The sequence below is a fragment of the Anopheles maculipalpis genome, chromosome 3RL (assembly GCF_943734695.1).
Source record: "Anopheles maculipalpis chromosome 3RL, idAnoMacuDA_375_x, whole genome shotgun sequence".
Classification (NCBI taxonomy): Eukaryota; Metazoa; Arthropoda; class Insecta; order Diptera; family Culicidae; genus Anopheles; species Anopheles maculipalpis.
This window is the reverse complement of record NC_064872.1, coordinates 85,049,554-85,062,494: the sequence shown is the minus strand read 5'-3', so window position 1 is coordinate 85,062,494 and position 12,941 is coordinate 85,049,554. Positions and strand designations below refer to the sequence as shown.

The following is a 12,941-nucleotide window of genomic DNA, read 5'->3' as shown; positions in this document are numbered from 1 at the left end:
ATTCGTTTACTATCTAATCATTTATCACCACCTGCATGGAAAAGAAGCAAACTCAAACCTTTAAGAAGTGTGTGCTTTATCTTCCACTGCACACTGATAAAGGAAAAGGAAGGAAGGTTGTGTTAAACACGTGAAAGCTATAAATTTATGTGCTGTAACGCACGTGGGAAGTAAACAAAACGGTCGCATGAAATGATTTTCAAGTCTTCAGAACAGAATCTTTGGTTCGCGACATCGCATCGCGGTGTGTTTTCCATATTTCTTTTGTTTCTATTTTGTTAATATCCTTTTCTGGCTGGGTCCCTGTAATACCTGTATTATATTTCCCGTACAGATTGACCATCTACCAAGCATACGACGAACCCTATAGCGCAGAATCTTCAGTCGAATCGTTCTCTTCCGGTGATGTTTCTTCCGTAATGGCAATCGGCGCCATCGTCTGTTCCACATCGCTGAGCGGTGCCGTCATGAGGACGGAGTAACGAATCTTTTTCGTCTTGAAGTACGAGTACGAATTGTCAAACAGGACATGATCTGAAAGTGGAAGAAAAATGGCATAACATATCTCTACTGTTGGCCTTCGGTGAATCATAAAACAAAGTCTACGTACATGTACAACCCGGTTGGCAGGTGATAAATCCAGACTCGTCTACCTGATGGGAGGACACCCGCTTCAGCGGTACCTCTATGATCGATTCTTCCGTCTTCTTGTTCACGCACTTGACGCCAAACTTGATATCGTGATCGAACGTACGGAATTCCCATCTGGAAGAAGAAACGTGTTAATTGCCGCATTAAACAACTCTCACCAATGTGTGTGCGTGTTGCCAAAGCCAACAGACAAATGTTTGTGTCATAAAACGTTTGAAACTTTAGATAGAAACAATCAATATTGTTTCAATCAGCTGCTCGCTTTTCAATCGGCCGCACCCTTTACTCACTTCAAGAAACATCCAGCATCTTCACAATCGAACGTCAGCTTCAGCTTGCTACCCTTCCGGATCTCCGTTTCCGTAAAGCTTAAATTGTTGTTGAAACTATCCTCCTTCGAAGTGTACAGCTCCTTCGGTACCTTGCCACCCCAGCAAATCTTTTTCTCACACTTTGGATTACCATCCGGATCGGTTTGAGTGCCACCGAAGTATGCCGGGATTTGATCCGCATCGCATCGCTCCAATATCGATGGCAACCACTTGCTCCGATCGGGCTTGAAGATCCGAATCTTGTCGATCGTGTATTCGCCCAGGAACTTCTTCACCATATTGTACGCGAACGCAAACACCTTCGGTGTGTTGATGATGTAGCAGCACTTAAGAATTTCCGGATAGTTCGCTTCGTACATCTTGATCAGGGAGATCACAACCTCACTCGCCGGACGCCAGATGTACTGCTTCAGGTTAAAGTTGTCCATATCAAACACCACCACAAACTGTCGGCTGTTAGGGTTGTTTGTCTTCTTGCTCTGCTCGTACGCCAGCTGCATGTAGCCTTCGAGCGACTGCATCGTCATGCGGATGATGTCGGCCCGGGACACACTGTGCAGCAGGCCCCAGATGTCGAACCCGGCAAATGGGATGATGATGATCGGCGATCCTTCTTTATCGAAGCCCGACACACCGTGGGGGCTGTAGTCGAGCAGGATCTGGGGCGTGGGCCACTTGGCGATCTCATCTGTATTCCAGCGTTCGCGGAACTTCATCGAGTCGCGCAGCATCTTCTCCGCTGCCTCAGGGTTCCAGTTGCGTGCTGCATACGGATAGACGCAAGAGGAGATATGAGAATGGTTTTTTCCGAGCTTCAAGTTTCTAATCTTCTATTTTCTATCAGAAATTGGCGACCTTTCAACACGTCGGTGGGGAGGAAAAAAAAGGGAAATCCAAAACAACATCCGGCCTCTAATGACTCCCCTATTTAGATCAGTGAAAAACTCACCACCATGCGAACATTTCATTCTGACCGCTTTGTGTGGCCTTCCAAAAGTCGGCATCAAATCATTCATCATAACCATTTTCAAGACAATTTCCCAATGCAAAAAAACGCACAGAAAGCGTCGGGCGTGATAGAAAATGGAGAACAAAAAATGCCAATTATAGTTCTAAGGCCACTCGCACGTGCCACGAGCCGGTAACGGTTGACACAGTGGAACGGTGAGCAATTCTACGGCATCCACCCACTGGCACAGTGACCACTCGTTCCCATAGTCATTTCAAATATTTACTTCTTCACGCAAGCGACTAATTACTAACAATCAAGCGTAAAGACCCCGAACCGGTTAAGAGTTTGCGGCCCTAGTGCGAACTTGACGGCTGCCCTGCACACCGAAGCACCGGATCACCGGGTAGAAACCGATCGCTTACCTCGCAGCCAGCGCAGCAGATAGTAATCATCGTGCTCCGGTTTCAGGACATCGGCCACCTGCCGGCGAAACTATAACGAGAAGAGAAGAGAACGTTTGATATAGTTGTGCGTTAGATGAACGTGGATCGCTCGCAATCGTATAGATCGTGTTATGGATGTTCGGTGTAATCACCGTACAAGGATAGAACTAGACATTCAATCAACTAACCGCGCGCAATCAAAGGAAGAAAAATCTAATCTCGATCTGTCCAAAATAGGGCCAAACTAGCGTTGCGTTGGCACGATGGGCCAGCGATCAGGGTTGAGGACACGCAGCACACCTTTCCCACGTCACCCACATAGCATGTGGAGACAACCTTCAACTCACAATCACAGCCATCGCTACCCATCGCTATTTGGTTCAATATCACCAGAAAGATCATTAGGACGCGAACTATTTGAACCTTGGTCGCTTCAAGCGCTGTTGTGACCCTCAACCGCGGTCATACTCGTAGTGGTCTTGTACGTACGGAAGGTTGACAATTAAAAATCGCCAAATGTCTCACAAATTTTCTGGTCCGGTGTAAGTTGAATGTAGTGACACGAAGCGAAGCAAAAACTTATTCACCGTCCACTCACTCCATGGTCGCCACGACCAGGGCCTGTCTACAAGGCAGCCATTATACGTATGTCATAAGATGAGCTTGAACTTGCAGGTGCATCTATCGTTCAAATCCGTACGCAAAGCTTAGTACACGCCTCACTGTAATTATTTTCTACTTCGCTACAAGCCTGTCTGCCTGCCAACCTTTTCTCCCTGATGGCTGGCGTAGGTTCTAAATCACATGTTGCTAATGTATTTCTGCCCACTCTGACACACTGCTGGTAGGCTCGGAGTAGCGTGATGGGAACGTGCTGGGGTATTAGACAAAGCCTCCAGAATAGATTGATTGATAGCCATTGGGTGGGATCGGATCAAGGCATGGTTAATTAAAATGAAGTTTTGCCTACCTGCTCATCATTGTCAGATTCTACTATCAATTTAATTCTATCCGAAAGGTATCGATGGGATGCTACTGGACATTCTTACTTGCGAAGTATTTGATTTGTATTTGAAATCACTTAACTTTTGAACCTTTTCTTTCAATCAATCATCCATCAGGTAACAATAAGGTGTGAAACATTGCATTTCCTTGCTAAACAAACACACTAAAATAATGCAACCATTGCGTACAAGTAGCAAGCGAATTAATTGCAATGCGATTACGTTGACCATCTTGCTCCAAACACGCAATATCTGTGAGTGAAACTTTAACAATCATTTCCTGGACTGATGCTAGGAAATCAATTTGCCAATCATTGGCACCTTTTCTATGAATTGCCAGTTTAAGGCTTTACTCAGGCTAACAAGCGTTTTTACAAGAGGAATTCATTTTTTATTTGTTGCCTCACAGTACGCTAAGTTCAATCCGAATGACCTTCAAGCAGAGGTCAAAAACATGACTTTTGCGATGACTTTCGCGCGGTCTTTGGAGATGCAATTTGCATTGTAATTGAGTTTGATTGAATGTTTAGCTTCGGAGTTGTACAATCTTTTTTTTTTTATTCTTTTGTTTTCCAGTTTAAATGTTTTCTTCAGTTGCTGCATTCTTATCACATTTATATAAGGTACATTTTTTGTTTCTTAAAACACTCGAGTGAATCAACCAAAATTCAAGAATGAGAAAGGAAATTTTAGGAAAAAACAGAACCAACAGTGACTTTGAATCTTCAACGGGGTTATAATATTGAATCTAGAACTTTTGTCGTGAATAAACTAGTTTTGTTTCGTGCTTTAGTCTCATTTGGAACTCATGGGGAATTTTTCACCTCTTTCTGTCTTATTTGGGGACACGTTTTATATTTTTTTGGGTATTTCCAAAGTTGAAAAAACTCGATTTTGGTATTTTTGCTTATCTTTAATTTGTTTGGATGGTTTGTTTTAGGATTGAGTTCTCCATTAATAGAATAAATGATTTATATTCTAAAATACATGTGAGTTTTGGTATATTTTAATATTTTTCATAATTGTTTCACTTCAGAGCACATTGAAATTAAAACCTTCAATTTGACTCGAACGTTGCCCATCGCGGCGTTAAGGTCAATAAAAAAGATGCTAACTTACGATCATTACCCGATTACGCAAAACCTACAACACCCAACAACTAGCCCTGACTCAACAGCTCCGAACGATCAACAAACCTTTTGGACAAAAATTGATGAGCCAAGCGCTCAAGGCAAAGGTCTAATATATGAACAAAAGGATAAACGATCTCACTTCGCATACCAGCCCAACACCACGAAGGATCATAAACCATATGTGCCTTAGCCCGGTTCAGTGTCAACAGTGCTGGCGCTACAGATCGAACCGGTCCGGGGCACGTTGTAGTGTACCAGTTCGAATACTTCTCCTGGTGGCATTGGCCTACGCAAGAGTAGACCTTTGAGCCATTGGCCATCCATTACGGTGCGTCAAGTATCGGTTCGGTTCGGTGCGCGAAAGAGCCGAACTGACTGCGCAAATGCATTCGCCGTGAGTGTTTGTCAGCAACACAGTTGGCCATCAAAATATTTGCTCCATTCGCATCTTGCGCCCGTGATGAATCAGACCCACAATACAAGGAAAAGAGGGGAAAAAACGAAACAATTGACGTCCAAATTATGCTTCAATTTGGTTACGAATTCATGTCTTAAAGCGAGGCAAACTACGAGCTGTATGCGAAAGAAATCAACCTTGAAGGACCTTGGAACCTCCTGCGTTGGGCGACTGTGCTAAATGAATGTCAATGAAGGGATGACTCTACGTCACGGATAAGAAGCGGATGATTATTGTTTTAACCTTTCCGAGTGGAATTTTGGAACTAACAAGATTAGAGTTCAATTATCAACGATTTTCATGCCCCGTTTTGCTTCAACCTTTGTGTGCAATATATTTAGTAGGTGCATGCCATTTAATTCTTAATGTACGCGCCCTCAATTGCAATTGCAACACTATTCAGCGAAACAACAAAAAATCGCAAGTTTGCGCGTGCTTTTTTTCATTGCAAAAAAAAAACGATGAACATCTTCTGACTCATCGTTTTTCTCTCGACTTTTCAATCGCCTTCTGCGGTGTGTTGCATGGTGCATAAGTGCAAATTACTCGCGCTTCTCAACCCCACATTGTACGATCTTTCGGGCCGCACTGTTGAATGCACACTTGGACGAAACATTGGCGACGGGGAGGGCAAACAAATTGGGCAAGGGAACGGGCATCGATGGATGCCGACGTGGAACGGTTCGACACAGTTTCTCCTACACACCCTCACACACAGCCGATAAATGCGATTTCACACCACACTCAAACCTCAGCGGCCAAACAAATCCATCTGTGCAAACTTTAACAAAAGCCGAGAAATTTGCAAAGGGGGATTTTTCTAAATTTACAAGCGTTAGGCGTTAGAGTCTTCTAACAAAGCGGCATGAAATCGGGTCTACTACACGGTAAATAATTCACAATCACCCTGCCGACCGTCACGTTCCGTTCGGGAATTGATCGGATGACATCTTGAGCTGGTGTTTTGATTGAATGTTTCGTAAGTTGACGTCAAAAAAAAGGGGGTCTTTCTTGGTAACAGTCACATCGTCCGAACTGCGATGCACTCGAACCTTTGAGCTAAAACCAGCAAAAAAGATGTTGCAACGCGACGATGCACCTGTTTGGTGTCAATACTCTTTTATTGTGCTTGTCAAAGGAATATATAAGCTTTCATGTTGTGCTTTTATGCGCAAGGGACTATGACGATCGAGTATGCTTTCGAAAGGATGGAAAGGATCTTTAAGCTAACAAAAAGAAGTACCTTTAATTAGTATTTCCATTTGGAATTTTAAACTAGGAAATTTTAACGGAAGGACTGCTTTACTATTTTGATACTTCTTTTGTGCATTTTAATGTCATGTTTAAGAAATATGTTTTGTACTAATTGAATAAATAATCCGTACTTATCGTATGGTCAAGAAATATATCCTTCACCTTTCTAACGGCCAAAATTTCACGCAAATTATTTCAATCACCCATAGCGCGCTATAAAAATGGCAATATAATCATTCAACCATGCCCAAATATGTCGAACCACGCCGGCTGGTACTATCAACGCTTAGTGCACTTTATTGGCACCAATAATAAAACACTAATAACGTTAGGAAGCAGTAAAACACATCATCGTACCATTAGGCTAACGATAATTTTAAACCGCTTTCCATTAAGGCCAATGTACCGATGAATCTTTCCAGCGTTAGCAATCGCGGCTTCGCGGGGAAGACAATCCCGCAAACGAAAAAAGTTATTGCAAAATAGTACACCCTGCAGCAAAGCTTTCTATTTGCAGTGACAAATGATCGCTTTTGTGCAGTCGCCAGCTATTGGTGCTATTGAAAAACCCTTTTTTCACATGTTCCACTACAATGATGCACAAACAAAACAAAATGTTGTCTTCAACACTCAAACACTGCTCGACCACATTGCACTGCAGTTTGCACTGCACTCGAAGTCAGCATTATTACCATCAATCATTTCAAAGCCGGAGAGAAAGTGTTTTTGTTCGTGGCGGGAAATATTGAATAAATATCGCCATGTTTTTCGCGGCCTTTTCTACTTCTTTTGTTGCACATTGCATAATGGTAAGCATCTGCATAAAAATCTCTGCAAAAATGGTCGTCAAAACAAACGGCATTTCCTCGGCAAGCTTATCATCCGATGGTCGACGTAACTATTTCTTCCCGTCACCCATTCGTAGCGCTGCCTAAAGTGGACTTTCAATGTTTATTCAAATTCAAAACTGGAACTGATCAACATTGGCTGCTCGCCCTCTTAAAGGAACCTGTTTTTTTACGAGCCCTCCCCAGCTTTTAACGCACTCTAAAAACCCCAGCGTACCGATATTTCGCAATGGTTCGCGACCGTGAACCAAAAGACACGCGACATTTGCTTGCCGTTGCACCAGCTGGAAGTGCATCCAAACGGTGGTACTCAGAGGCTCTGTTGTATTGGCTGCCCGTGCTTTGGGGAATAATTCCCACCACCGCAGCAAACGGTAACATCCGGAGGGAACTGAACCGGTGGTTTGGGTGGTTTGGGAACGGGGAGTACGGCAACTGGAAACGGAAAACTGCAACCGAAGGTGAGCAACTTTTTTCTAAGCGCTCACGGTGGCGCCCCGCGCCGACCGAAGCATAAGCCGTTAGTGATCGCGCAACAGCATCCATGCCGTAAGCCCGTGCACCGTGACCGATTATTGACTGGTAGCATAACACACCTGGCCAAGAGGTGTCTGCACGTTGTGTTTATGTGTGTTTGTGTCTTGTCAGCCAAAGGGTCGATGTGGTGAAAAACCCTCCTTCGTGCTTTGCATATACCATCCCGTTCGATGTTTAGAAATAGTGGAGTTTATATGCTAAGAAAATTTAAATTTGAAAAATAAAGTATAAAATTGTATTTGGCATACAAGCGGATCTAAACTGGTAAAAAAAATTGTAATTTTGACCATACTTTGATCCATGTTTTCCCACAACAAAGGTATGTAGCAGCTTCCCGGCAAAGTTAGCCCCGAAGGCCTTGACGAACCGGGCACCTGGGTTCAACATTCCCATTAGCCGTTTGCATCAAATTTCCAAAACCTCCTTCCACATTTGCATAGCACCACAGCAGGCTTCAAACCTTCCAAGGCTAGGCACAGGCCGGGCCTGGGAATTTCTTGGCACCGGTGGAACTGGTACCCAGCAAAGTAATCGTTGGGCTCGTGTCTGGGCAAAGCGGTTGCCCAAGCGACCCACCAACACACTATTTTACCCATAAAGAACCAAGCTAAGGCGTTCACCGACATTTTGGTTCCGATTCGGTTAACTAACGGTTACCGGCTTTGGGGTCATAAGATTGAAGGTGCATTAATAATTGCAGCATATACAGATGATCTTGTCTTTTGTGCAGCATTGGTTGGTGCCAGTAGAATGTGGTCACACAATCTTTAATCTTAATTGTTTCGCACCAGATTTAAGAGAGAATGGTTTGTGGAAAATGAGATTGAAACATGAGTAAAAATGTACGCTCTAGGTTAGAAGTCGGTTGAAGTCTTTTGTGTTTTGCTGAGCGATGAACCCTTCTAACCGTCACAGTAAATTAAAAGAAACAGTACAATCAGAATGTACAAAACTGCTAAAAATGTTCGGCCTGAGTCAGTTGAAGTCTTTTGTGTTTTTCTAAGCGACGAACCCAATCGTCTTCTTGCCTTGCCTTTAATTGTATTGATTGTACATGTTCTTGTAATACTCTATAATTCACATATCTTAAATTATATATATAATAATTGAATTTTTCATCAAAATTCAAATAAATTATTAGCCAATTCGGTCGCAGAAATCAAAAACAAATTAAAACCAAATCAATCTTTACACTTTAAAATAAGTGGTCAATTTAATTGTTACAAATTGTGGAAAAATTTGGAAAAATAATTGAAAAAAGTTTAATCACTTGAAACAAAACAACCTGCTGTCTAATAAATAAAAAAATACTATCAAAGGTAGTAAAATATACTACCTTTCTATTAAAAATACGAAAAATAGGGTCTCTTGTCCACTAATAATATATTTCTGTTGCATTTAACTCTATCACCACACTATTTGTGTATAATTTAACCCAAAATTAAACCATGATTACACTGATGATTTACTTCCTGAATCAATACCACACCATCATCTCCCTCGCAACGCTACCACCTACACCGGTAGACTAATTAAACATTTAATGTCAAAATAATTGCCAGTTTTATCCACCGATCAGTGGCTATGGCGGGTTGCTAGCAATTTTCAACGTTCATCGATGAAGAAAACGGCACCACTTCTAGAACACTCCGGTAGGATGGAAGCGTTCGCTAATCTATAGTACCGATGACGCGAATAAACGAACTGATAGTCCCATTCTCCGCTGCGACTGCGGCCCCTTAATAACAAGCTTCCCTTCAATTGTCGTCATTCCGCTCATTTCGCACGCAACTTAAGCTTCCTTTCCCTTGACTTTCGATACAGTTCTGTCACGAGCTGTTTTAATAAAGCAAAACCGCATTCTTTCGGCAGTAAAATTAGTCGAATTGCGGTTGCTAACTCATAGAAAACAATGATTGTAAATTTTGCAGCTTATCAAATCGATGAAACGATGCTTTTATCGTCGGCTGTTGTTATTGCTAGACGAAACTACAACAAACTCTGCTAGGTGTGCGTCAACGGCAAATTACACCGGGAACTGTTTTCTCATCAAAAACAATTGATGATCCACGCGATTGTGTCGTGCGACGGGTTCGTCGCTTGCCGCGAGCATCGAACGATTTCAACTCGGATGTTTGTTTACTCACTTCCAGCTAGAATTACTTTCATTTTTACGCATGTTTAATGACATTTTGAGAATATTTTAGCGTATTTTAGCGTCACGAAAAAAATATTGCTACCGTTGTAATACGAAATAACGAATATTACACATTCCACCGTAGCTAATGTGAACCAGCACGAACGCTAGCCTTTCAACCTAAATGTACGACCATCAACGTCAACTTCAAGGTTACGAAAACCAGCTTCAGTATAGCGTCAGAAACTGGCCCGTCAGACAGACACCAGACCGTGCCAAATATGAGACGAAAGCAATAAAACGATGGCTTCAAACGCACAAAAACCATATCCAAAAGTTAGTTCCTCGAATCCACTTACTAAACCATAAACAACAGACACGCATGCATACAGACCAAAGCTGTACCAAACATACATTCTTCTTCCGTTGCACTTCCTTATGTGTGAATGGTGCGCCACGTGCTTCAACCCCGGCAAATGGAGCCTTCTTTTGCGAAGGTTTAAATAACATTTTCCAAAAACTTTACCATCCATCCTTGACTCCGAAAACAACAAAAAAATACATGCCAGGTGACGGATATGACCATCAAACAATCATAACAACAATCCACCAGGCTGTTTGCAAGAACAGATGACCCGGTCCGTTCGGAAAAGTAGCACACATGGCGCGCTATGTTCGATGCTGGTGCTTTGTGGAGGTTTTTGAGTTGTAGAACATGTGCGTAGCCTTGCTTGCGGCACAAAACAAGGAAGGCTAAAGAACCGGAGCGCTGTTCAATCGACCGAAGATGATTAATTTATTTTGTTGTTGGCAGCGCGCGTTTAATAAATGCGCAAGCATTTGCCTGGGCGTGGAAGCTTCTTTACCACGAAACGGTTACAGAATCTAGATTGATTCTCATTTACGACCGCACTAGGAAGTTGGTTGTGTGTATGTGAATGGTAAAAATAGCTGAGATTGTACTATCTTTATAGCTGGGTTAGGTGAGCTTCAACTAATCATGTTAAGCTTGCAGTTGTAGAAAAAAGGGGTTCAAGCGATGTGAGATAAAATGCAGAGATACGAAACATGAAAGTCAGCCCGATAAACCAAATATGTACTTTGTCATTTTATGAGTAATTTTGTTATGATTGAATTTGGAACTCGTACATGAACAATTGCTCGTACGATCAATAATTGCCCACCTGCGCACGATTACGCACTGCTCATGACAATCTTTCCCATGACAGGCTACCAATCAGTCACGCAGTCGCCCCCTAAAACAACCCACCAATCTCCCGCGCGATCGACAGATAAATTGTCAACCTCATCGCTATCGATGAGGATTCTCATTGCTGAAAAAATACCCCCTCCCTCTCTCCTCCCTCATCACATTGCTTCGTGTCGTCGCGTATGGGCGCCATTAATGTTACACGCTTGAACTAAACATTCGGCATAAAGCACGGTAGTACGCTGTAAATATGGCCACATGACACGAAACACGGGCAGGAAAACCCAGGCAGTGGGAGGTGTGTGAGGTTGTACTGTACCGGAAAACAGATTTTTAATTGTACCGACACGATCGCGTACCAACCGATCCCCACAACCGGAACACTCCTGCTGGGTCGGATTTTGGGATTGTACGAATATAAACGCAACGTTGCATGACATTGCACACACAGAAGCAAAAAAAAAAACCCCAACCAAGTCGGCCAAAAACTGAGGATTAGTAACTCCAAACCAGAAGCACCCAAACCGAACTTTCTAAGTGCTTCTACGTGGTTTCATCGTTGCCGATTGATCAAATCGATACAAAGGAAACGCGACACACACAAAAAACATAACACCAATTCCTTATCTGGACAACAAACAGCGGCCGTTCAATTGAATTGACAAAAGTTGTGCGCAAATACGAATCGGAAGGGACGAACAACGGCCGACCGATAAAGAAACCCAAATAAGTAAAACAGAATCAAATCTTATCTTATCGAACGCCCAGGTTCGATAGAGGCTTTTGATACTCGAATCCCTTTTTTCATAGAACCCTCCCTCAACAATATCCATCCCCCCCCCCCTTACCTTCATCAGCGCAAATCGCTGGTCATCCTCCAGGGAAGGCATTTTCATCGACATGGTGTGCTTCGACAGCTGCGCCAACAGAACCCGTTCCACCAAAATGCACTGTGTTTACGTTTTCTGTTTACTGTTTTTACACTGTTTTCTTGCTGGTTGAAAGGATGAAGAACGAACTTTGTATAGGTAAACTTTCTTATATAATCTAGAGCGCGAAACCGTCGATCAAACGAATCGATCATTCACCTTGCCGCCGATTGGCGCGTTATGATTAAGATTACAGCTTGAAAACCCCGTGTCTTATCGCTAGTGTCACAGTGGAAGGAGTCGGTCCCGATGACAATGCTTGCAGTAGATAAGCAAGAAATCTCCTGGCTGATTAGTAGGGAGTATCGGGTTTGCGTGATCGGCAATTCATATTTTATTTGTTCAATTTTATGGGTGCAGTTTGTTGAAGAAGTTTATCATTGTTTAAGCTCCAATTTTGATCGCAACATTTTTGTTCATTTTGTATTCTTTAAGCCTTATTCACTTTGTAGTAAGTATGAAGTTATCATAATTTTATGTTGTTCTTCAATTGGAAAATAATTCTTTTATATTTTTGCATAAAGTTTTAATCTCTTATCACATTTTGTGTTTTTCTCGATGCACTTTTCTTGTATGCAACAATTAACATAAATCAAACCCATATTGCATTCGCCACCAAGCAGTAATCCAGTTACTACGAGCCACTTTCCACGCCACTGTACGCTGTTCGCCACTGTTCGCTGTTCGCCACTTTCTTGTGTAAATTTCACTTAAAATTCCTTGCCGTTATAGATTCTCTTTCTTAAAAATGCAAAACCCCTTTGCCCTCCCCTCTCGATCCGACTGCATCGTCGATCCCGTCATGCAAAGCAAACACGCACTTAATATATGCAACGTTAATGTAAGAAAGAAAAAAAAAACACTACAAGAAACGATTCCAAATCATCGCTAAAGACACACAAAACGAACCGAATGGGTGGCCAAAACGAAACGGAAGCAAACCATCGAAGAAGCAGCACCCATCGTACGAAACACTCACACCGCAAACTGTATAAATAAAACCAAACTAGAGCACCTAATACAGCGATGAGCGAATAAATGCCGGGCACACGCG

The 12,941-nt window shown here is 42.6% G+C and overlaps 3 protein-coding genes across 3 annotated transcripts in view; all 3 read right to left on the bottom strand.

The window, feature by feature from the left end:
- LOC126561420 (protein Smaug) overlaps positions 1–12,941 on the bottom strand; it is a 469,519-nt gene that overhangs the window by 108,722 nt on the left and 347,856 nt on the right. The window lies entirely within an intron of this gene.
- LOC126562512 (protein hairy) overlaps positions 1–12,941 on the bottom strand; it is a 579,505-nt gene that overhangs the window by 354,854 nt on the left and 211,710 nt on the right. The gene's annotated exons all lie outside the window — the stretch shown is intronic.
- Positions 365–11,860, bottom strand: LOC126562352 (SEC14-like protein 2). The gene is made up of 5 exons (XM_050218827.1): positions 11,807–11,860; positions 2,358–2,427; positions 942–1,746; positions 611–765; positions 365–534 (listed from the first exon to the last, which is right to left on the bottom strand). Exons 1-5 carry the CDS (start codon positions 11,858–11,860, stop codon positions 365–367), a joined length of 1,254 nt encoding a protein of 417 aa, XP_050074784.1.